The sequence below is a fragment of the Centrocercus urophasianus genome, unplaced genomic scaffold (genome assembly GCF_019232065.1).
Source record: "Centrocercus urophasianus isolate 14NV4802_14NV808 unplaced genomic scaffold, USGS_Curo_1.0 seq_21, whole genome shotgun sequence".
Lineage (NCBI taxonomy): Eukaryota > Metazoa > Chordata > Aves > Galliformes > Phasianidae > Centrocercus > Centrocercus urophasianus.
Genome location: NW_024884767.1, coordinates 1,193,836 through 1,220,827, shown reverse-complemented (window position 1 = coordinate 1,220,827; position 26,992 = coordinate 1,193,836). Strand labels below are relative to the sequence as shown.

The 26,992-nt window shown below is 36.8% G+C and overlaps 1 protein-coding gene across 4 annotated transcripts in view; it reads right to left on the bottom strand.

The window, feature by feature from the left end:
- The window catches only part of MSH3 (mutS homolog 3), a 112,116-nt gene that overhangs the window by 62,721 nt on the left and 22,403 nt on the right, over nucleotides 1-26,992 (bottom strand). For all 4 annotated transcript variants that reach the window (XM_042822899.1, XM_042822902.1, XM_042822900.1 and 1 more), the window contains 4 exons: nucleotides 10,986-11,098; nucleotides 9,687-9,801; nucleotides 2,778-2,862; nucleotides 2,105-2,214 (listed from right to left, as the gene is read on the bottom strand). In XM_042822899.1, coding sequence (XP_042678833.1) covers nucleotides 2,105-2,214; nucleotides 2,778-2,862; nucleotides 9,687-9,801; nucleotides 10,986-11,098 — 423 coding nt within the window. The remainder of the gene's footprint in view (nucleotides 1-2,104; nucleotides 2,215-2,777; nucleotides 2,863-9,686; nucleotides 9,802-10,985; nucleotides 11,099-26,992) is intronic.

Genomic DNA, 26,992 nt, shown 5'->3' with positions numbered 1-26,992 from the left:
GATATGCCCGGGGAAACTCACCTACCTACTGACTGGAAAGGCTGCAGTACAAAAATCTTACTGAAAATGTCACTCCAGGAGGCACAGGTGAATTAGTATTACAGAATATTCTTTAAATGCATTTGTGTTCATTACTGGAAACCATACTACTGGATGTCTGATGCACTACTATGTGAAATTACATGTGAAAATTACAACTTCTAGTCAGGATGGAAAAAATACTCAGAAACAATATAGCTTTTCTCAATTCAAACAAAGACTATTGATATCTCTAGCCATAGAACTTTCTGCTATACTGAGAAAAAAGACTTAAAAAGGAGAAGTCTTAGCACTCTAGGAGTAATAAAGAGCAGAAAAGAAAGAAGAAATCAAAATAGCTAACTCCTACCATTGGTTCTGCACTGGCACAAAGGAGAATACTAATTAAAATTTCCTGGTGAAAAAAGAAATCCTGAAGTCCCCTTGCAAGAATTTTTTTATCCCTTGTGGCCAGACAAGTGTCCCTGCACTGCTGATGAAGATTGTTTCACCTGTGGCATCGCATGCAATGACCTGGGAGCAAAATGGTTAGAGCCATTCCCTTACAGGTTCTTTACAGTTCTATCTCATCCTCTTCTTGCATGAGCCCTGAGCCTGTGCTCTGGCTCCCCCCACTGACAACTTTACAAACAATTCCCAAAAGGCTGTAGGGGGCCTATGAGCTGCAAAAGATTTAAAGTAATTTATTTCAATTTATTTCTGTAAAGTGGCCCAGAAATTCTATCCGTATGCTTTTAAGATGAACACCAGGCAGATAATTAATTTCCCCAAAGTAGAATTTAAGAAGGGTAAAGCCATTTTTAAGTGAGTAAATTCTTGTATAGACAAGCTATTATCAGAAGAAAAAAACAAGCAAACAAAAGTCATACTGAAATCAATGTATTAAAACCTTGTCAAAAATTTCCATGTCATTACTGTCCAACCAATATGGCTTCTATAAAGAAAACAGGTCTATGATACTTCACATCAGCAACAAAGGTGGGGGAAAAATAGTTACATGCTTTTTTCTTAAACACTGTTGACAAAAAGTTCTTACAAAAGCTAGGAAGAAAATTTAGCAGCCATACCTCAGAATCATATAGTGATTTAGCATATTAAAAATTGGCCAAAAAAAAAAAAAGCTTCCATAAAAACATGTACTATCTATCAATAGCAGCATGGTGCTAAAACATTGGCATACTTGTTCATTTAGTCTGATATTAGCAAATCAAAAGTACAGAAGTAAAATAGAGGGAAAAGTTATTTAGTTAGTTGTCTTATGCAGAAAGCCTGGAGAAGAGAAGACCAAGAGGGGATCATCAATGTTTATAAATGTCTGATGGACGGGAGTTAAGCGGATGGGGCCAGCCTTTTTTGGTGGTGCACTACAACTAAATAAGAGGCAACGAACACAAACTAGAACAGAGGAAGTTCCATTTGAACATGAGAGCTTCTTTATTTTGAGGATGGCAGAGCACTGGAACAAGCTGCTCAGAGAAGTTGTAGAGTCCCTGGAGGTATTCAGAACCCACCTTTCCTATGTAACCTACTGTATGAAACCTGCTTTAGCAGGGGTTGGACTAGATGATCTCCAGAGGTCACTTCCAAATCCTGCAATTCTGTAAACTATTTTCTGTACGCTATAGTTGAAGATAGTAACACAGTAACTGAGTAAATTCAATGCTGACAACTCTCAAGGAATTCACATTCCAAGGACGAACTCCAGAAACTCAAATTGTAGGCAACAAATATCACATGGAAAGACTTGATACTGTTATTATTTCTGTTCTGTATTAAAGGTTAAGTTTTACAGTCCAATAAAGAATGCAAGGGGAAATAAGAAGAGGCAAAGTGCATTTCATGATAAAGTAAAAATGAGCATGATATGTGTTACAAAATAAAACATTTCTAATCATTACAAAATAAGCCATAGCTTAAAATATATGAGTGAGCAGTCATCACATTTCCAAACTAATAGAAAGAAACACTTCATATGCAATATATCACAGATGCAAGTAAAAATAACTAGTAAAATGCAGTAAGGATTTAAAATATAGATTTAGCTTAAGAAAAAGAGATATCTAACCTGGATTTCATGAGCGGTTGAATTACCCATTTCTTCAGTCTCCGACGACCAAAGGAAGTTTTAGTATGATCCAAGACCCAAAGCAGGCTTCCTTTTGTTTTCAAATCAGTCTAAAACAATAAAAATAAACATAATTATTTTTAACTTAACTATCAATTCACTCCTCTATGTAAGCTGTCTATTTAGACTATCACGTATTGCAACTAAAGCATGTTTATTGATGTTTCTAATAAATAACACCTTGGATAAAACTTCTCCAGCAGTCATGAGTTACTTGAATATGCTTCTTCTTTAGCAAGAAAATGTTTGTAAAAACGAATCTAATAAATTCAACCTGTTAAATTATGTCTGTACATGAACCAGTAGCATAGACGAAAAATGCTATTGCATCTGCATCACCTGACTGCTTTTGTTAAAGCAGTCTAAAACTTTAGTAAAACTCTGTTTTTCAAAATACAGTAAGGTTCCTAACTCATATTAAAACAAATTAGAGATTATTTTTCATTTATACTTCTTAAAATATAATCCTCCTTCAGTCTGATTCCATTCAAAATAATTTAAACATCTGGGTGAAATTTTCGAACTAACTAAAGCAAATTCATTAGAAACAGTATGTCAGACAGCTCTGAAAATCTCAGCAATTAAAACAAAAAAACACTGTATTTTTCCTTACCTGATTCTGTAAAATTTCAAGATTTTTCATTGTTGTCCCATTAATTGTCATGTATTCAGTTTCATTTGACAACTGTTTGAAATTGCTGAGGAGAGGAAATTCAGATGCTATATTTGAAATACTGGAACATATATAATGGCTAAATACTGTCATGTTTCTCAGAGAATTCATCAGTTATGTGAAACAAAGAAAAAACATGTAAGAAATCACAATCTATTCAAATAAATATCAGTTAAGCACCAATAACATATTTTATTTTACTGCTTGGGAAAACAAGATTTGAAGACTCATTTGCCCTGCTTCTTATAATGATTCCAAGAAAGCTCAGAATACAATTCAGCTTTCTTGTCACCCAATCCTGATGCACTCAGTAGTAAAAGAACTGCGCCTTCTTCAGTCTGTGATGAAATTGAGGAGGTAAACACTTTTCTTAGTGTTCTGATCATTACAGGACTAAGCACAAGGGTAATATTAAGAATTAATACTTTGAGAGCAGAACAGACTTCATCATTCATCATCAAACCAACATATACCAAAACACACTTCTTTTTTTTTAATGACTACTACCAATTTAAGCTGCCTGTTTGCAGCATTATTTAAGAGAAGGAAAATAGTCCATATTTAAACTGTTTCATTTTGTTTTTAATACGACATGACCAAAATCACAGAACTTCTTGAAACTCTCTATCACAACAGGAAGAGGCCCAACCCAAACATGATATTTATGCATAGTTAGAGCAAAATACTCAACAGAGCCAACGTTAATAAATGTATTAGATATGTAATCATACAAGGAAAATGAAAATTTCTCTGTCTCAGATATATGAATGTGGTAGTCATGACAGTGAAGTGAAGATCCTCACTAAATGCTTCTGACAAATCAAGTCACGATTGTCTAGGTTAATCACACTACTGACTGCTCTTTACACAAAATCTGGGACGCTCTTTATTGTCTTAGCCTAAAAGGAATGTCTTTCTGGGTATAATTTAAAACTGCTTTCCTGGATCATTGTAAATTTTTTTTAGTGCATGCCATTTCAGCTCTGTGAGGGAGCGCTCATACTCCAACTATTCGGTTAGGAGTACACAGCTGCATTATTGCTTTATATTTTTTTTTAAAAAAAAAAAAACTAAAATTTTCAGAAGCATGAAGTATTCAGAAAGTAACACTGTATATTCAAGTTGCATGCAGGCGTTCAGGTCTGCTATTAAATTTCTTCCTAAATAATGGGTCAAATTGAAAGTATTTCCTGCAGAATGTTTATTTTTAAAGTTGATTTAACTGAGTGCCCTCAAGAAGTTCAGGGAAAGTTTGAAAACAGAGCTAACTCAGGACTGCACCCACAACCAGCCTTAATAAAACAGAGCTTGGAGGCAAAAGAAGAAATGTCCTCTAAAATACACAAAATTATAAGCAACAAAACAATGCTTTCTTTTATGATGTTCAGTCCCAGCTGGTGCTGGCAAAATTAAATAGGAATGACTCTTGACTTCCAATCCTTATAATCAATACTAAATCCTACTCACTCTTCCAAAAGCACCTAAGCACCTCTTCTACATCTGCATAGAACTTCTGACCTGGAATTTTCCCATTTGCTGCATTTTGATTTGCCACCAGTCTAGCCTGTGACCTTTTATACCTACTGGATTCAAGGTTCAAGAACTATGCCTTTCTCTTTCCCTAGAAGCACAAAATATGCTTCTCGTCGTGATTTTCAAGACTGGGATTACTGGTTGCAATGTTTCTACACTTCAACTAGCTGAAGCTCAGTGCGCTTCAAAGCACTGAACACAGAGCATGTCCTGTTCACTGCAAGTGTTCTGTGATGGCATTTGAAAACAACTAACTCTGCCCAATGGCGGGTTCAATTTACTAGTCCTTCCGAAGAAGACATGCTGAAGATGTTCTCATGGTGTAAGTTTTGTATATTTTATTTTATTTTATTCAGCTTATCTGAGTTACTCCAACCCTACTATTAATCCTGCTAATTGAGAGCTTGGAGTATATGAGTATGGAGTATAATAGCCAAGATCAACTGCAGAATATGCTGAAGCAGCAATTCCAGATGTCACAGGAAGAATGTGTTTTGCTTCCACCCCCTCATCTTCTTTCAGCTTAGGATCAGAACTTGATAAAAGTGTGAACAAAGAGTAGGGAATTAAGGGACCAAGTTACATGAGATGGAGGTAGTAAACAAATATTAAGTCAGTGCTGGTTTAACATTGAGAGTGTCAGCACAGCCCTTGTGAGAAGTTCTTGTGTGCTGCTATTTGCCATCTTCTGCACCAGCAAAAATGGCCCTTCAAAATCAGTTCATCTGGAGCACAACACAGTGGTTTCTTCTGCAAGTGAGTTATAAAGGAGTGACTCTTGAACTGTCTTGAATACTTAAACAGTTCAAAACACTCATGATAGAAATAGCTAGTTATTCTACTACTGGTGAGCAGGCAAAGGTAGGATCATGCAGCCTGGGAAGAAAGAAATGAAGAGGAAACAAAAAGCATGTTTCTACTAGAATTTATGAAACTTTTAGGGAACGTTTACTAGGAAGAGATTGATATTCATAGAACAGCTTTTTGGAGTAGAATTGCACTTGATGATGACTATTAGAGGGTTAATATGATTATTTTAGGACAGTAAACTACATCCTCAGACTTTTATTCTTGCATGCTACCTGTGAAATGTGATCATTTTGGTCTTTATACATTCCAAGAAGCTTATAGGAATATGCACTTCTAAAGCTTTTCTAATTATTTTCTCCGCAGGAGACATTACATATGATTTCACAGTAAGTAACACAGCTCAAGTGAATGCATGTTATTCAGATCAGTGGTTTTCAAATACTATAATTTTGCAAATCTCTAAAAGCTTCCCAGTGAAGCTGCAAGGCACTGCTTTGAAAGTCTAATAAACAGCAGATTTTCTTTGCTCAATTACCTTTTACAGACCTCTAGAGTCTATATCTTCAAGACTTCTAAGAGTGAATGAAGCTATGCATTCAAACAAAAGTTGCAGGAATTTCTGTTCAGATTCGAGTGAAAAACAGCCACTTCATTTCTCAGAAACTTTAGGTAAGAAAGACATTTACCACAGTCTAAGTAGTGAAGGACAACGAGCCCAGGTTACATTCACTGTTTAATTAACCTGACTTTTAAATTTGTTGGTGAATATTGCTACAGGGCTAGAAAGTTTGATACGAATCCCTGATGTGACAAGAGTCCAGAAATCCCTAACCAAAAACAGTAACAAAAAAAAAAAACAAAAATCAAGATTGGAAATACAAAACATAGTACAAGTATACATACAAGACAGCCTAGGAAGGGGAAAAAATAACCTCTATCACTTTTATCCTGAACTAGTTTATCCTTTTTCTCCACTGAACTCACCCCCAAGGGGTGGGTGTGCAGCCTTGCTCTTTCCAGATGACTGCTGCCTCAGAGCACTTTCCTCGAATACAGCCTCAGCTTCCTAGTGGAAGAAGTCCCCCCCTGCCAATCTTCTTCTGTGCTGTCCAGGGATAAGGCACATCCTTTCCTAAGCACCTCTTCTTAGACCTAGAAACCTCCTAAAATCCTAATCCTAAATTTCAGTACTCTCTTTCTCAAAGTCTCACGCATAGCACATGGGGAAAAATAAATCTATGAAATATCTGATAAACACAAAGTTTTCCAAAACATCAACATACAAAAGATATGGCAGATATATACACACAGCGTCCTCAATTTCAATGATACGTCTCCTGAAAACTCAAGGAAGACCACCATTTTATGCTGAGAGAACTAATTTTGCCTTCTCTCAACTTCATCTCACAAACTCCTTCCCATTCCTATTATAAATTCAAATAAATCATTTATGGTCTTGTTGAAATCCTCCTCTCTTTCCTTATTCCCCTCATAGCCACTGTAACTGTTCCATCTCCTCTTTTTCACTTCTACCTTCTATCTTCACTGCTCATCATTCTCCAAACCCACAGCTACTCCTCTACTTCAGAAAGACAGCTGGCTCTTCCTTTCCTGAATTTCTTAAGTTTATCTATCACTGGTCAAACCGTAAGGACTACCGTCTCTCTTTCTTTTCCAATATGCTAGCAAGCATGTGTGTAATATAAAAATACACTGACACATTTCCCAGCAACTGCTATGCAAATGATGATTTTTTCAAACAATACAGGGTATTCAACTCTTTGAAAATCTCTCTGAGATATGTACCAGCTTCTTGTCAAAACCAATGAAGGTGTCTCAGTAATGTGAAGTATCAGAATACAGGATAAAAAAGCTTCTTTCGTTCATTGGTAAATCTATTTTTACTTGCTGCTGGAGATCCAGCACAGCCTAGTCATATCCTGGGGTCTTTCTGTGGCAGAAACATTTTTTTTCTTAATATTTGCTTTGTTGAGGAACTTAAAGCGGTATTTTACATTTTTATCTGAAACCAAAACAAAATGAATTTCCCCTCAATAATTGTTACTTGTTATAAATTTCAGCTGGAATTCTCTTGGGACAACAGTGTTTCTCAGAAGTAAATACAAAGGTATAAGGAATTTTTTGTCATTTTTCCTATCAAATAGGTCTTTTTCATCCAAATCTGTACCACATCAATAAACCGAAAACTGTCTCACAGCTCTGACTTCATGCTCACTGACTCATCGTACATGCTCACTGACCTGAATTCTCCTAGGAATTCTAAGTTGCTTGATAGTGCAATGGAAGTATTTCTTTTCTGCTTCCTTCAGAATCACAGAAAATCCATGAATCCTTTGTTTTAAAGGTTATCTCTTTCCAGTATTTAAGTAGCATTACTAAAGTGAAGTATATGAATTTGAGATTCTTGCTCAGTATATTCACATTCAATATACGCAAATACGTTGTGACATACTAAAAATGGCAATTAGAAGTCAGTACTGGCAAGATAGATAAAAACTTTAGAAATAAATGCAGTAGAATCCAAGTTCCTGAGCTCAGGAAAAATGGTATCGTAAGGAATGTGTTTTATTTCTTCATAGTGTATCACCAAGATACCACACAGTTAATTGACTTAATTCAGACGTTCAAAAATTCAGATAAAATTTGTCAGAGCAACACACAGCAAGCAAATGTCAACTGTAAGATTTAGTGTTTTTCCTTCTCAGTCTATAATTATATTTGATTTTGAGATGAAACTATTATCAACGACTGTCTGGTAGATAAACCCTCACATAATGATATTCCTCATTTGCTACTGAGTTTATTTCTGTGTGAAATGTGAACTTGTATCCCTCTCCACTGGAAAACATACATTTTGTGATTGAACATAAGGCACTGTGACAACAGTTACTCAGAAGCATGACCAGGAGAGGCATTGTCTGGGAATTCACTTTCTATTTCAGATTTTTCTTGCAAGATTTCTCCAGTTCCTGCCTCACCATCCAAGCATTTTTCCAAACAACCAGCAAAAGGATAAGTGGGAACACCACAGTGCTAGAATGCCACAGATTAGAACACTCCTTGGTGGACGAAGCAAGAAGCCTTAGCAGATATCACAGGAATTGCTTTCTCATTAGGCCTATAAGTCCAGCATACTTTGTTAATATTTTAATGGTGCTTATCAAGGGGAAGGGCAACTTCAGGAAGAAAATCCAAAATACAGAATACCAAACTACAAAAAATTTCCAAATATTTTAGAAGATATGTGAAAAATATTTAAAGATGATACAAGCAATCATTTTCTAAAAGCTGCTGATTTATTATATATATATATATATATATATATATAATGCAGGGATCCCTTAAAAATGGGGCTTGAAATTATTTGAACATCGTGCAATATGTGCATGATCTGTAACTGACATGAAATAGTTTAAAGACAGGGATCTCTGAGGAGGAGTTCAGTAGAGGGCCACGAAGATGCTCCAGGCCACCTTCTGTATGAGGAAAGGTTGAGTAATAAGGGTCTGTTCAGCCCTGGGAGGACAAGATTGAAAGGGGGTCTGATAAATGTTTATAAATGTCTAAAGAGAGGCAAATGGATGAGGCCAGGCATTTCTGGGTGATGTGTAGAGATAGGTCAAGGAGTAACAGCCTAAAACTTGAACATAGAAAGTACTGTGTTAACATGCAAAAGAATTTCTTTACAGTAAGGATGGCAGAGCACTGGAACAGGCAGCCCAGACAGGTTGTGGAGTCTCCTTCTATGGAGATATTCAAGATCTGTCTGGAAGCCTACCTGTGTCACCTATTGTAGGGTATCTGCTTTAGCACTGGGCTTGAACTCGATGATCTTTTGCGGTCCCTTCTAATCCCTGCAATTCTGTGATTCTGTGATTTGTCACAGAGCTGGAATATGCTAAATGTCTGTTTTCTTTTTAATTGTTAGCTAGATTCAATAATTTAAACAGACGTGCTGAGTGCTGTCTAAACTTGCAACATCAGCATTTATATCTGCTTCTAAGGCTACAAAAAGAGAGTATGATTTACACACCTCTATGGAAAAATAAAACAAATCTTGCAAAGCTGAATTACAGCATAAAAAAGAGGTCTTAAAAGCCTGCCAAAAAAGCACAATACTTGTTCACAGAGTAAAGCTGAGACTGAAATATAATTGCTAGTATTTACTTACAAAATTTACAGTTTCCTTCCTAGTACCTACAAGTTTTTGCTCCTTGTTCATTTTTAATAACACTTGCCTGCAGTACCTGTTCATTTACATTACTGACAGTAATGACTGTAAGAATATACTTCAAGAATATTTTCACAAAACTCCATTTGGGAAGAAAAAAAATCATTTGATTCTTCCAGTTCTGATTAGAAACTTGGTTTTTTTTTTAAAGTTTATTTAAATCATTCTGAGTGAGTTCATTTCATTTAAGGCAAGTTGTCTGATAAAAGTTACAAGATATTTCTGGTAATTGCTTTGATGGAAACGCAACTTACCTTGGATTGTAAAGCATCTTCTCCAAATTAAATTCTTTGAGGTATGCAATTACTGCTGCCAGAGCACAAATAATAGGTTTATCCAAGCTTAGTATTACAGATAGCTTTTGAGGACCTAAAAAAAAACAACAAAAAACAGTTAAATCACTGTTTACTGCCTATGCATTTTAGAAAAAGCATAATCAATTTTTCAACTTAATTGAACAGAAATCTTAATTATACATACAGTGTACTATGCTATCTATAAATCAACATAAATCATGGTTCCAAAAGAATGTACACCTTGACAGTATCGCAAACAAATTATGAAATATTAAACACTGGATTCCACAGGTTTTTCCTCTGCAAAACAATTAACAGTTGGCATAATAAATTTCTAAATATACAAACTAAGAACTGAATTCTGAAATCTCCATTACTGTAGGCAACATCTACACAAATTAAAAAGAATAAAAATGCCTGATGATTTACGTGTCTCAACAAGTCCACACAATGAGGTTTCATCTTGGTAAAACAGATATTTCTATTAGATAGTTCTTCTGCATCTAGAGGGAACTCTAGTACAGAGTATGTTCCGAATGTGACAATAGGAAAATTTACTCCATCAATCTCATTATGAAAGGGTACTTTTGAAGCCTTATATAATAAAGGTTTGAGAAAGAAACCTTAAGAATGTCAACAAATACATTGAAGAACTGAAGAAACATTTCAGACATTGTATCATTTCCATCATTTCCATCAATTTGCTATATATGTGGAATTTATACTTCTCCTAACATATGTGCTCATGACATTAAAAAAAGGATGCCAACATTGATTTCTATGTAAGCAGTGTTCATTTCTAAGGATTCTTCAAATTCCAAGGTTGTCCCAGTGTGCAAAAAATGAAGCAAAAGCAGCAAGAGGCTTGCATGGGATGAATAGGATGCTATCAGGAGGAACACACAGACACTGCTCAAGCTTGATGGGCTTAGGAAAGTCAGAGGACACCTGGAATTGAAAGTGACAAAGTACATGAAGAACGGAAATAAGACAAGGGAAGACATAGGCCTGCTGCCAAATGGGCAGTGAATTTGGTGAAAAAGGATATGGAATGTTTTCTTTACTAGTAAGATTTGCCTTGCAAATTTCTAGGCCCCTGAAAGCAGTGGCAAAGTCTAGAGCAATCAAGATTCATCCTTCATGCATAGGATCAAGTTAGGGAACATTTCAATACATCGGAAGTAGCCAAGTCCATGAGTCCTCAATGTGTCCTCATGTACAAGCTAACAGGAATGCATCAAAGATGTTCTGACATACCTGTAATATCAGGCACCTCTTTTGCATAAAAATCAGTAACCAATTGGAAAGCATGACTGTATTCAAAATGGTAGTTTTCTATCCTTTCTATCCTAATTCTGTCATCTCGTAACCTGCAAAGAAAAAAATAACTGAATGACTTCCAGTATTTATGCTCTCTTCAAAAAGAAAGCCTTGGTAGGTTACAAATAGGTGGACTTTATTTCTTCTTCCAATTGAGAATGGATAAAGACTGGAGAGATCAGCTGCACAGATGGATTGGGAACTTTTAAAAGAGATCTTAATGCTTTAAGCTTTTCTTTTTTCCACTGCAAAAGAAGAAATGTATAAAGGAATGAACAACACCAAAAAAAAGATAAAAAATCAGCAACATAAAACTTGCCCAAAATAGACTTAAAGAGGTCATCAAGTTTCCCTGCAAGGCAAATATATTTTCATAAATTATAACAAATATTGGCTTTATCTGTTCTTGAAATCTTATGATGATTAAGCAATTAAGTCACGCATGTTATATATCACATCATTTAATTATGCTTTATTTGTGAAGGCATTCTTCTCTGACATGTAACATTATAACATTAAGCTTTCGCGCTTTTTCTTATATGCAGCAGAAAAAGCATTGCTCTCATTTATTTTCTAACTATCTGAAGATTCTTATCTTGTGCGCAAATTAAAGATTTCATTCAACCTTTTTGCAGAGGTCACAAGCTCAGCATTCCCATGGTTCTCTCTCGCTCTGTTGCATTTGATCAGTATATTTGAAGTTTTCAAAAGATGGATATGCAATTCTTAGCACACTCCTTACTCCAGAACAGAGAGAAAGGAAAAACAAAAAGCAGTTTAGCTTAAATTCTGACTTCCAGTCAGCTTGAAATCTGTTTAGCACATTTTTGCAAAACTGCCCCTTGGCGTTATGACCACTGCATCATACTTCCAAGGCCATAATTGTTGCATACATTCTCCAGCTCGCCCTGCAAAAATTACCATCTTTTATACTACTCATATAGGTTGTCAAGGATGTTAAAAATAATAGTCTAGACCTTCCAACATGTTCCTCCCAGTTTAACAGCATCACCAAATGTAGCAAATTTAGCATTCCAACACTGAGTCATTTAAATGAGTTCTGCTCAATGAATCTTTCTTGCTGACAGCAAACAGAGAATTACACCTGCAGAGGATTCCAGCCAGTTTTGACACCCATGAGAAATTATTTCTTTTTTTTTTTTTATTTCCTGTGACCGCTGCTTCCCCCAGCCTACTAATGTAAGATGGTGGAAAAACCTTCAATTATTACAACATGTATAAGATAACAGTTGTTCAGTACCTGGATCAAGAGATCTGAGAGGCCAAAATCTGAGTCAGTGAAAATTGCATGTTTTGTGTTTACACACACAGCTTTTTTACACTGGGTGCTTTTATGAACTGCTAACTGAAATTGAAATTGAATGCCACAATGTCAGCTAAATGTATATAGCTGATAAATAACAGCTTAAAATAAACCATAAAGCCAAAAAAACCCTTGCAATTTCTGAGCATAATCATACATACACAGCACATCCACCAATGCACTTAAGTAGTAACTAGTAGAAAGTGCCAGTAAAAGATGCATATAAAACAAACCTACTTGGAATCAGAGTTTCCAAGCTCCAGTTTCATATTATAATATGACATGAATTAACCTTGTACTCCTAGTACACTGGAATTATGCCAATCAGAGGATGTGTAGGTGTTACATGAAGGAAATAAATCAATACTCTTCTCACAGAGCTTTTCAACTTACAAGAAAAAGGACGGTTTTCTACATTATATACTCCCATGTGAAAGGATTAATACATCACTGAGGCTCAGTTCTTAAAAATTAGAGTTATTTTCCTATAGCATGTGTCAAACAGTCTCAGATTTTTCTCAGCACATCCTAGATGATCCCTTGCTTATTTTAAGTGCTTTAGTTTAGCTGACATGCAATTAGTTTTCAATCTTTAGACCCACCAGAACTCTCTTTGCTCCATCCCTATTCAAAATGTGTAAACATTTTTAAAGCAATTGGATTTCTATGAAAGACAATTATTCTGTTTCTCAACCTCTGGTAGTAACTAGCCGTTTTCTTCCTTGTATCGTTCACTTGCTCCAGCCTTCACTAACAATCTACTTCAATACATCCATTTTACTAAATGAGTAAGTGTACTCAATACAACACTTTACAAGAACACCACTTTAGTATTATGCTTCTTAAAATGTGTTAGATCCTATCCAGAGCTTAGCAGACTACAAGTCTCTCAATCAATCCTGTGAGAGAGGAGATCTTTTCCTTTGACTGTGGGTGAGCAGAGACTTAAAGAAATTCTTGTAAAACAAGATTTTATTTTTCGTAAGTACTTAGTATGCTCTCGTAACACTGCCTTTGGAAAAACAACACAAGGCCTGCAGAGACAATTTTTCAGAATTGAAGTCAAATTGAGATGTTTTGGAGAGTAGTTCATTGGATGATTCACACCACCTGCCTGTTTTTAAAGAGTTAAAAATGGTCATTATCTGTAATGCATTTGTAATTTTCTTTCATTGCATAACCAAACTTATCCAATTCTATAAACTCCAGCTTGACTGACTTTTACTTGTTAGCTTGACTGTAATAATTTTGTTCATCAGCTATATTTAAAGGAAACTGTCCAAATTAGAATTAGACCATTCAGTTATTTGTAAAGACCTTCATGTATTTTAGTGTTTCTATTCCAGATACAAGCATTGTGAAACAAATAGCAGACACCCCATCTATCTTAAAGTATATGATACTTTGGCTAAAGTAAAAAAAAAAAAACAAAAAAACTGTAAGATTATCCATTTCTATTAAACATATGGAAAAACCTCAATTTTTATGAAAACAAAATTTGCCACAGAAAGTTTTTGTGTCTGTCCTTCACTTAGCCACATGACCACCCACAGGACGTTTTTGTGATTGCAGCCAGAATGATATGTTCTTGCGTTATCTCTCCAGCTACCAATGCCTATTTCAATCAGAAGTCAATTTTCTATCAGCTTCTATAAACATCATTCTTGTCAGAACATCTGCAACAAATTGCTTTTAAAAATTCATACGACATTTTATTGATAGCCTTTGCAGTACTTCTCAGAAGAAACATTCCTTGTAGTTCTACAACACTGAAATTCTCAGCGACCTTCTACACTCCTTAAATAAACATTTCTGAAATGAACCTGTTTCTGAATTTCAAATCATCAAGTGAAGTTGTGAAGGAATCTATAGTGCCCCTTACCAAACTGCTCTCAAAACTGCACTGGGATCTTATGCAGAACTGTCTTTACTGACCACATAGGTTATGGAAGTTGTCTGAAGAGGTGATCATCAGCCACTGTTAAGTGCATGAAATCAACATGCTGACAGGTAAATTTGTAATGAGTGGGATTCTAACAAATACACACACGCACACACACACATACACACACATTTCCATATAAAAGGCAAAAGCTCACCACAGCATTCTCAGTAAAATAGGAGGCACTTCATTACTGTGTACAATTCAAAATTAAACATGCATACACATTAAACTTTGCATAAAGTATGCAAAGACTAAGTTTTTATAAAGAAGGAAGGCCTTCCTAGGGAAAAGTAAGAAACCCACGAGACTTTTACCCTGTAACTACTACCTTGCCATACCCATTCCACTTAGGGAGCCTTTAAATACTGGGAAGTTGTATATCCATGTATATCCATACATCAGAATTCAAGTTTACAAAAGATACTGAATTTTGGAGGACAGATATTTTTATTACTAATGCTAACCACAGACTTAGAAATAGTCTGCTACGTAAATTTTCTCACACATTTTTATTCAAACTGCCCTTTGTGCTTTTCTTAATCCATTCTGCTAGCATCACCAGTGTGCCACTCTATGGAAAATATGCCTACTCCACACAGAAGAGCAAGGTAACCTGAGTGTCTTAATCCCTTTAGATACCCAGTATTCAGTATGACTTTTTATTAGCATGCTGAGCAGAAATGATATTTGCTTTATGTTTCATTGCAGCATTGCCTTTGTTAGGCAATTTGTTTCTAGCTCAGGGGCTGTAGCTTTGAACTTTTCTATAAGAACAGGAGAACAATCATCCTTCCTTTTTTGGTCAGTCTTGGCATGGAGCTCCAGTAGCTTTTCTGGCAACATCTCAATGACATTTCCAGGCAGCTGTTCTTTTGGCACCATCTGCATACATTTTTAGAAGCACAGCTTTTTTCTCCTGCCACAGTAAAGCACTTTCCCATATTTGCTCTCAGCAACCTTCAGCCACCAGACAGTACTGCTGCAAGGATACTGGCCACACAAAGACTTACTCTGAGCATCTGCCCGTCTCAAAATGATATAAACCACTGATGCCAGTAATAACCAAACAACAATTATCATGTGTGTGCATCCATATACTACATTCCACTATACATACATACATTTCACCCCATATCCTGTACAAACATCCTGTCCCAAAGCCATCACTATCTCAGTAAGCAAATGTGACATGCACACATTTGCACATACATGCACACATTTGTAAATACAGACTTAAAGAGAAAGCTTGCGGGAAATTCCTTGCTTGTCTTTTACTGTCTATCAAAATATCAACAGCTGCCAATATATGCATCTTGACTTCCTTTTAGTTACCTTAGCAAAATTATGGCCGAGCAGAAACTCCAACATAACTGCAGTTAAATGCAGTTTGTATTTCAAATTGCAGTTTGCAATCAACTGAAAAAAAAAAAAAAAAAAAAGGGGAAGAAAATTTTCTTTTAGCTTTAGGAAGTTGGAGATAGGTGCTGTCTGATAACAGATAGGCTATCAGAAAAGCAAAGGCTATTTGGGGTAGGCATTGTATGATTCTCTATGCCTTCAATGAAAACAAAATTAGGTACTACAGAATAAAATACAAACACAGATAGGGCTCCAGAAACGACTGTGTCAACAGATGGACACAGACAAGCTGCCTCTTCCATTCTCTTTCCATTTGCCTATCTGAAGAGTGGTATGAGATGCATTGTACTTTGTTCATGGAAATCTGGAATAAAAGATCAACAACTATTAGGAGAATATTTCTAAGCACATGCAATGCAAGATAAAAAAAAAAAGCCAGCAAGGATTTATCAAGAAAAAGAAAATTCGCTCAGATTAATTTAATTTTCTTCAACAGCAGAGTAACAGATTCAGCAGAGAGAGGAGACTCCGGGACACTAACTTTTTACATGGGTAGATAGTGATAGAACAAGGAGGAATAGCTTTAAACTAAAAATGGGGAGATTTAAGTTAAATGTTAGGGAGAAATTCTTTACTCAGAGGGTGGTGAGGCCCTGGCACAGGCTGCCCAGAGCAGCTGTGAATGCCCCATCCCTGGAGGTGTTCAGGGCCAGGTTGGATGAGGCCCTGTTCTAATCTGATCTTCGGATCGATGGCAGCCCTTCCCATAGTGGGTTGGAACTGAATTTAAGGGCTGGTCCCTTCCAACCTAACCTGTTAGTTAACACTGTTCCACGAAATATTCTGATAGCCGATTTACAGAAGATTGATTTATATGAAAACATTTTTACAGAGTGTGCACAAAACTGGTTGGAGAATAGAATACCCAGAAAAGTACCAGGATCTCACCACCAAAACATATTTTAGAAAGATCCATGAAGCTTAACGGCACAACATTATGGTAGCATTCAGTACTTCAGTTATCCAAAAAAAAAAAATCACACAAAGGACAATTCCAGTTGCAAATTATATGAGGCTGATGTGACTGCAAAGAAAGTTAGAAAACCAGACTTCAACTCAAAGTGCTCTGACATGCTGGCACAATTACCTATAATATGTGAGTTCTCTCAAACACACAGAACTGTGAAAAAACATATGCACAAGTAGAACGTGGAATGAGCGTGCAGAAGCTCTAACTTCTAACGCAGGAGTTCTGTTCATTAAACATCCAGAGCATATGTAGTTTACTTGTACAATGACAGCACTGAGTGGTTCCTATCCAGTGAATTTTAAGTCATCTGCAGTGTCTTATGCATTGTTTGCTGCACTGTTACCCCCCATCTGTGATTTCCATTGTGATAGTTTGTTCCCAGAATCACCACTGACATGGTTCCTTTTTTCAAGACTAAACCAACCTGTTAAAGAAATCCTCTCTTTTGTGTGAACTTCCAATAAACAAAACATTCCTAAAGCAACATCAACTGCAAAAACAAAACAAAACCAAAATATAGGAACACGTTTCTAACACTAACAAATATTCATTCAGACACAACCCACTATGAAAAATGTCTCTCTGAATCAAAGTGCAAGCAAGGACAGAGTGAAGACGTGCATCCAATCCATTGCTTCGGATAGCTTGGCCTACCCCTGAGTCTTGACTCACTTTTCTGAACACCATTTCCCAGCCTTGATTAGCTCTGAGTAGACTATTTCTGCCCTGAATTTTCTGTAATCAGTTACATAAATTCAAGGGTTAGAACTTTCCAACAGAACCGGCGCATTTCTTTTTCAAAAAGATGATTTCATTGTGATACCTTTCTGTCACAGAACAGTTAAACAGATTTCAGATGTATGCTATACTGCTCTCCTAGAAAATCTTGGGGAAGAGAAGACTCTGGGATGGATCAACCGCAGTTACAGCCTAAACTCCCTTGAGTAGCACAATTTGGAGATGTGCAGGATGATGGCATGTTAAAAGCAATACAGCAACACCAAGAACAGAACAACTATAATTGTTTTCACAGAATCACAGAAATCACAGAATCACCCGGGTTGGAAGGGACCTCAAGGATCATGTAGTTCCAACCCCCCTGCCTAGCAAGGCCACCAAACACACACATTCAGATCAGGTTGCCCAGAACCCCGTCCAACCTGGCCTTAAACACATCCAAGGACGGGGCATCCACAACCTCCCTGGGCAGCCCGTTCCAGGGCCTAACCACTCTCCTTGTATAGAACTTCCCCCTAACATCCAACCTAAATCTTCCCTCCTTCAACTTGGATCCATAACTGAACTTTTTAACTGAAGCTGAGTGCCAAAGTTCTCATGGATGTGATATGTGCTAGAAACATGTAGAGAACTGGTGTTCTTGGAGAAGCACGGCAGAAGTGATGTTTAGGGAAAAAAGATTTAATTCAGAGAAGCAACCCCAGGGGTGAAGAGTCTCACCCACACAAACACTTGTAAGAAAAGCCAGAAATGTAATCCAGGAACTTATACCAATATTTTAATCTCTTTATATATTTCTCCTGGAAGCCAACTGTAATTAATGCTGAAATATTTGCTTTTACAACGATGATAGTCTCCTGCAAAACACTGTTACAAAAGCTCCTGTAAAAAAAGGCTTAAGATAATTTCATAATTGACCAGAAAATCGATAGCATTTTAATACTAATTAATACTATTTTCAATTATCATGTAACACAGTAATAAATGACTCTCAGGACTTCCCAAAAATTGTCAAGCGTTTTTTTGGTGTGTGTGTGTTTTGTAGTTGTTTTTTGTTTATATGTTTTTAAATAAAAGGGACTTGTCAGGAACTGTACACACCAACAGAAAATAGGATGGCAAACAGAAAAACTGAGTACTGCATTACATATTCTGTATCTTTTCCTTAGATAGTTAAAAAGATTTGAAGTGCTTCATAACTTCAGCAATAAATTAAATAATAGGAAGAGAGTGACTACAACTGAAAGACACCAAGAAATACTGGCCAGGAAGATAGAAAGAAAAGATTATTTAATTACCTCAGAATAAAATGAATTTTGAAACTCATATACAAATGATTACAATGAATTAGGGACTATCACCTTGTCCAAAGAGTAGCATTTCTAATATCCCCCTCACAATCCTACACCGCCTTCACAGTGTTATACACCACTGTAAAATAGATGTACTACTCTGCTTCTTAAGGTCGCGTTACCAGGTCATGCTTGTGTTGCTTGACAGGAATACTAAATTCTTCCAATCTGAACAGCAGAAATTTTTGAGCACAAAGCATTTCAGTTTCCCTTCTAAGCCTTCTAAAAAGGTTTCTCACCTATCAGATCTTGTGGTGAAGTCATAACCATTGTGCTTCTGTCAAAGCACTACCTACTACCACTAAAACTCACCACTATAACCTCATTCTAGGAACAGGCCGATGGAGGAAAGCTTGGTAGAACATGTCTTATTCAAAGATCACTCTTCCCTAGGAACAACCAAATTCACTTTGAACAAAGTCAGTTCAACGTTTAGCAAAGTTTCTCATACACCTTACTAATCTCTCGTCTCTTACACCATGTCTGAGCAAAAATCTCTCAGGCATTCCTAGTTTAACATATTTGAAATATCACTGACCCATGAACATTTAAAATTATTTGGAACCTACACACACATAAGTAAAATATTTAGCAGTTTGTCCAAGAAAGATAACATTATTTAAATAATCATGAATTAAAAGCAGTTGGCTACGAGACAAAATATTTCTGGAAAGATTCTTGAATCCAATCTAATCACAGGATTAAAGAGAACTCTGGGCTGAATACTGTAGAACATATCAGCTGCAGAACATCTGCAATGGTGCTAAGGAGAGCTGCTGAAGCACAAACAGTGCCTATGCTCAGGATATGAATAAAAGCATATCCTATCGCAATGATAGAGAACATAAATGGGAATTTGAATGGAAGTCATCATCTGCTTATGAAACACCTTTTCCAAAGATTACATAAGAATTAATGGAGACGTTGACAGAGTCCATCCATGTATCTGTTACAAATCATTTCGAACTAACCTCCCACACTTCTACTACAACTCTACCTGCCAAGAACTGTCAAAAACATAAATCTTGCTCTTCGATCAGCATGAGAATTGTGGTAGAAATATACTAGGAGCACTAAACATATAACAAAAACCGTGCCAAAAAAGTAAATTGCTTCTGCAAGCAGAAAGGCCATACTCAGATTTTCCCCTCATTAGTGTATTGATACCAGTTAGGTTAAGAGCTAGGTTCTGTTCAGTCTCTTACACATCTTCCTATGCTCTGCAGAAACAGTATACTTGCTGCTTGGATTTCAACTTTGTATAAGCAAAGTTCGTAATCTTCTATAATAAAGAAATACATACATGCTAATAGCAAAGCAAAAGAGAACTATTACAAGAAGACAGTCTATCTGTTTTATTTGGCTGTACTGGTGTATTGCGCTGATAGAAACGTGGAGGTCCCCCAGGGACGGCCTGAAGCAGGGCAAAGGCCAGGGAGCAGATGGCTGTACTTTCCATGCAGATGTCATGTGGGAATGGAAGAGCTGAACTGCCTCCAGGAAGAATTCATCTATGCCTTGTTTGCATTACATAAAGTAATATGCTGACCCCTATCTGGAAATTGATCAGCAGTCAAAATTAGCTACATGTAACTAATTTGGCACTCTGCTCCATCACTTTGTGTTCACAGCTGGAGAAATCCTGATACACCGAAGAAACAAGTAGAAACTGGAAATATTTTTTTTTCAGTTTACTAGAAGTGCAGATCACAGTTCAGACCAGAAACAAGTGCCTAAAATTTCTCACATGCATTCTTCAGCCATGTGCTGCCAGGAGAGACTTAACTTGTTCTCAAATGTCACCCAGTAATACACTTCCAAAGAAGTGTATTTCTTTTAAGAAAAAAAAGAGGAGTGCTGAATCCTCTTGACTCCTTGCATGACACTGTAGGATTACAAGCAAACTAAAAGAAATTAAACAGAAAAAGTGAAGAAAAAAAAATGCAGTCCATAACATCTCACTTGAATTTACATTTGAAAAGAAAGTATACATTACTGCTTCCAAATTAAGCTGACTAGTCATTATATCTGGCACAGACATGGACTCATGGTCTCATGACTCATGGTCTAAACCACCATTATTCTAAGAAGCTATAACAAAAAGGAGAAAAATAAACCAAACTATCTGTTTTCAAGATTGTACATCATTTTATCCAGATATTTTTTGCACAAGATTTGATATTCTCAGTTATTTTTTCATTATTAACTATTTGCAAAATAAATATCTGATTTATATCCAGATTTGAAACTTCTGAGTAGCTGTTCCCTTAGGTATTATCTATCCTTAAAAAAGGTGGGAAATATATTCAGCCAAGCTGCAAGACAAAAAAGCACACAAATAAAACAGTGTATACACAGCACAAGAGTGCGTATCAGAGTCATTAAATAGGTCTGCAGAAACCAACAATAAGAACATGGCTAGACTATGCTGTGCCAACTGTAATTGAGCTACCAGAAGTAAATGAATAATATTAAGCACAATGCTTCATAACTGCTGGTATTTTCTGGTGCTTATTCACCTATTTCTTTTGTTCTTGTTCTTCTTGTTGTTTTTTTTTTTTTCTATGCAGGTTAAGACACTAAGGGACTTTGGTACGTATTATGTGCAAAGAGAAAGCAAGCAAACATACCAAGGTAAGGTAATTTTAGTACAATAAAGTCAGATCACTCTTTTGGCAGTGAAGACCAACTCATACTGGGCTACACTGGGCCAAGTATGATGAAATAAAGAGAAATAAGTATTTCACTTTTTTTTTTTTTTTAAATTTGTAAGACCTACCAGTTTGGACCTCCAGTATATGGCACACATCAATAAACTGATGAAATACAGAGGGGCAGCTCTAACGTGATTAGTGAGCTAATCAAATGAAGACAGATTAAATAAACTGGGCCTACTTGATAGGGAGAAAAATAAGGTGGCAACTTCTACCTAAAAGGCATATAAAAAATCCTGGAACAGAAATGTGTTAGAGGCACACAGTGAAAGGACAAAACCAGACGGCCACAAGTTGCAATGTATTCAAAATACTGCTTGGACTTGAGAAAAAAAAAATCTTCCCCACAAAACCAGTTAAGCAAGGTAAAAGCTGGTAAAGACACTCTGGGGATTCTGCCATTCCTGAGGATTTTCCAAGCTGGGCTAAACTATGTGTGACCTGATCTAACACTGAAGACAACCCCGCCTTGAGCACAAGGTTAAATAAAATTACCTCCAGAAATCCTATCCAAGCCACTTTTTCCCAGGATTCAAAGAAATAAATGATTCAACCAAACTGTGAAAGCTATTAAATGCAATATAAGCCAGACACAGCTTACCTCCACAAATTAGAACAAGGACGTATGGGCTAGCCAAGCAGCCTTTCTTACTTGACACCATTTACTAAGCTGCTTGCTCTGTGCTGTAGGAAAGAGATGAGCTCAGAAATGAGCAGAGGCTGGAATAATTATGGTTCTAGAGTTGGACTGTGACTACACTGTGATCTTATACAGCATCTACTTGTATAAATTCCTTCTCACATATCTGAGAGACTCAATTAAGGTTCTGAGCTGTGGATGCTCTTTGGAAAAGAGACTCATTTTCCATGCAGAAATTCTCTTTGTAGTATTCTGACTTAGAGAACTTCGATTATCCAGTAACTAGGTGAGGAAGAGATATGCATTCCCACTTGCTCTGGGATAACGTCACACAGAACAGGACAGGGCATTCAATTTAAGCTGATTATTTAACCATATTTCTCTACTGAGAGTGTGGCACAAAGTCTCTTATATTTTGATTTCTGGCATGCATAGCTAGCTATTCACGTTTCATTTTCCTCTCATGCCTTTGACAGCACCATTTGAACTGACTCCAACTGAAAGGATATGACAGATTATGTAACTATTCAATCTACCATGTTTTTCTTATTTTTTTTTCCCCCTCTCTATTTGGAAGATCAATGTTTGGAATATCTAACATATTCAAGTTCCATCTAACTGTACAGAAATAAAAATACTATGCTATAAAAAGATCATGCAGCTCTCAACATTTGTAACTGCAGATGTAATTACAGATCATAAATAAAATATTCAGCATCTCCACCTGCAAATGAAACCCACAGTGTTTTGAAGAAGCTTCAATAATGAAAACGTATGTTACTACAAAGTTTGCCACTGTAGATGGTCTATACCTTCTAAGCCATATCTTCCTTTCAAGGAAAGATCCAGCTGTGGTGCTTCTACAGCACTTTTAGCAACCAGCTCACGAAAAGAAAACTAGAGTAACAAATGATTCCATTAAGGCCCCTTGTGTACTTGGAATGAACACTGTAAACTTAAAGGACAAAACACATTCAACCCATGCAGTAAAGACCTGTATGTTTTTGGATGTTAACATATAACAATCATAGAATCACAGAATGGTCTGGGTTGAAAAAGACCACAACGATCAAACTCCCTACTCTGTGCATGGTCACCAACCACCAGACCAGGCTGCCCAGAGCCACATCCAGCCTGGCCTTGAATGCCTTGCAGGGATGGGGCATCCACAACCTTCTTGGGCAACTTGTTCCAGTGCTTCGCCACTCTCTGTGTCAAAAAAATTCCTCCTTATATCTAACCTAAACCTCCCCTATCTTAGTTTAAAACCATTCCCTCTTGTCCTATCACTATCCACCCTCATAAACAACTGTTGCCCCTCCTGTTTATATGCTCCTGTCAAGTACTGAAAGTCTCTTTTCCAAGCTAAACAAGCCCAGTTCACTCAACCTTTCTTCATGGGAGAAGTACTTCAGCCCTTTGCTCAATTTGATAAGATCTCTTCTTCAGCACATGCCGGACACATTCCAAACACAGGACCAAAACTTCAGAAACATGCTGCTGACAGAGGATTTCTAGTATATAATAAGGAAAACCCATCCACATAGAATCAGAATTGCTCAGGTTGGAAAAGACCTTAAAGATCATCAAGTCCAACCACAACCTAACCATACTACCCTAACTCTAACAACCATCCACTAAATCATGGCCCAGAGCACAATATCCAAACTGATTTTAAACACATCCAGGGATGGTGACTTCAACCACCTTCCTGGAGAGTCTATTCCAGTGCTTAACAACCCTTTTTTAAAGAAGTTTTTCCTGATATCCAACCTAAACCTCCCCTGGCACAACTTGAGGCCATTTCCCCTCGTCCTGTCACCTGTCACCAGTGAGAAGAGACCAACCCTGCTTTCACTGCAACCTCCTTTGAGGTACTTGAAGAGAGCAATAAGGTCTCCCCTCAGTCTCCTCTTCTCCAGTGTAAACAGCCCCAGTTCCTTCAGTTGCTCCTCATAGGGCATATTTTCCAAGCCCTTCACCAGCCTTGTTGCCCTTCTTTGGACCTGCTCCAGCACCTCAGTGTCCTTTCTGTATTGAGGTGCCCAAAACTGAACACAGTACTCAAGGTGAGGCCTCACCAATGCTGAGCACAGGGGTGGGATTACTTTCTTAGTCCTGCTCACCACACCATTCCTGATACAAACCAGGATGCCACTGGTCTTCTTGGCCACCTGGGCACACTGCTGGCTCATATTCAGCCAACTGTCCATCATTACAACAAGGTCCCTTTTCGTCAGGCAGCTTTCCAGCTACTCCTCCTTTAGTCATGCAATATTCGCCTCTGGGAACAAAGTATTCCGGTGCTCTATCTGTGCACTTCCTGTTTTAAAAGTTATTTCTACGTCAATTAACAACAGCCTGCTTCCATACAAAAGCAGTGTGTGTCCATAGGTACTGGTCACCCAGCATTCAACTAAGAAGATATCATTTAAACCTCCCAGTGTTAGGAGAATTTGGCACAGGAAATTTCTCATCTGCTCAGCTTCTCATCTCAGAAAAAGAGCTTTACATGTTTTGTAACATTTTAATAGAGGCTGCTGGACAGAAAACATGGAACAGCTCATGTGACAGCTGGCTAGTCAATTACACTTTCAATTAATGTTTCCTTTGATAAGCTGATAGAGATTTAAGAATCCATTAAATGTGATGAAATGAACTTGTTAATTTTTCAACAAATTATTTCAGGCTTTCCTGTGAGATATACAAAGATGCTTAAACACACTGACATTTCTAATATAGTAAATATGAAGAGCGTTAATAATTATGCCCTCCATACACAAATTTTCATCTCACTGCCATATTCCTGTAATTAGGAGTGGCACATTTTAACCATGAATGGGTATCTACCTTGACTTCACATTCCATGAAAAGTTAACACAAATAAAAAAGTAAGGAAATCATCCTTCCCCATGATTTACTCTAGTTTGTAACATACAGATGCTGTATACCACATACCTTCCAAGCTAGGATTTATGATAAAGGAGCCAACAGCAACAATGCAAGTTAAACTATTTTACAAATATAAAATGTATTTAAAGGAAAACAGATGAAGGCAGCATAAGTTTAATGGTAGAGTTTAGAAGGAAAAATGAAAAAAGAGACAAGAATTTGAAACCAAGACTGAATTTATCTCATGTTAACACTTTGGAGGCCTCACTTTAAGTGAATGTTCTCTCCAACAAGTGTTCAGTCCAAAATGTAATTTTCATTACCATATGACTGCATACCATCTCTGTAGAACTGAACTGAAAATAGAAGTGACAGAATTTTTTGCATTTGTTAGTTTGTTTTCTAAAAATGACAGAATTTTTTAAAAAATACTGTATTCTATTAGTTACTAATGAAAAAATCTAATAAGTGAGAGTAAATAATTCAAGACTTGATTTAGGGAAACTGAAGAATAAAATTCATGTCATTATCTACGTATTAAATGTTGACAATGCCAGAGGAATAGAGAAAAAAAACTATAAAATGAAACTGTTCATTTTTGTCAGAAAAGGCATTTTACCACACAACTGAGAAAAATCAAGAGACACATCATTCAGATCCTGTACTTTAAAATACTGAAAGTTTTTGCCATAGTATATTGAAATCTGTCTATAAAGAACAGTCCTAAAACACAGGAATTCCCTTCACCAAGCATAATATAAAAGGTGGTAGTCTACATTCTACTTGCAGAAAATTATGAAATACCGGCATCTGAAAATATACCCGTCTTAATAAACATCTATGATCATGCTTGGAGATAAATACTAAAAAACCCGAAAATTTAGAGAGGTATACAATTACAAAGAGTGACAATAACAAAGAGGAGAAAATCACCTCCGTCACCCTGCTGGCCATGCTTCTTTAGATGCAGCCCAAAGTACAGTTGGCTTTCTGGGCTGCAGGTACCTTATGCTGGTTTACATCCAATTTTTCATCCACCACTATCCCCAAGTACTTCTCCACAGGGCTGTTCTCCATCATCATCCCTAAGTCTGTATTCATACTAAGGAATTTCCCAACACAGGTACAGGACTTTGCACTTAGCCTGTTAAACTTTGCCTGTTAAACTTCATGATGTTAACTCTTAAACTTGTCCAGATCCCTCTGGATGGCATCCCTTCCTTCTAAAATATCAACTGTTCCAGTCAGTTTGGTGTCATCTGCAAAACTGCAGAGTACTAGTGCCAAGACAGGCCCCTGCAGGACACCACTCATCACCTGTCTCCACTTGGATGCTGAGATCTTGATTACCCCTCTTTGAATGCACCCAATTCAGCCAAATCCTTATCAACTGGACAGTCCATCCCCAATGTCTCTCCAATTTAGAGGCAAGAATGTTGTGTGGGACCATATCAAAGCCTTTATATGTAACACATTGCTTTTTGATTAAACACATTTGCTAACATGCTAATTATACATCACAGGTTGAATAAACTGCCATGCAAATTTCTATTCACCTTTGTAGCATCAGAAATCTAGATAACGTATAATGTGTTATTTTCATTGAAGTTCATATTTTCTTTTAAACCATTTCATAAGCAGCTAATGTAACAGCAAGAGTCAAATGTAACTGATTGGTAACAAGTAGTCCTTTATTTGCATGGAGAACACTTCTAAAAATGACATATGCACCTTGAACAAATAGCAATGGGACCCTTCTCTTACCCTGGAACACGACACCCATTGAAATAACTCTGACATACACTGTCCCTGAATCTACAGTATGAACAGGCTAGAACTATTCTGCAAATTATAATACTATGAGAATTAGAAACATAATGATTAGTCACACTCATCTGCTTCTCAGTGGCCCACATCACAAGTGTCCCTGCTGCCTTTGCTGAGTCAGGT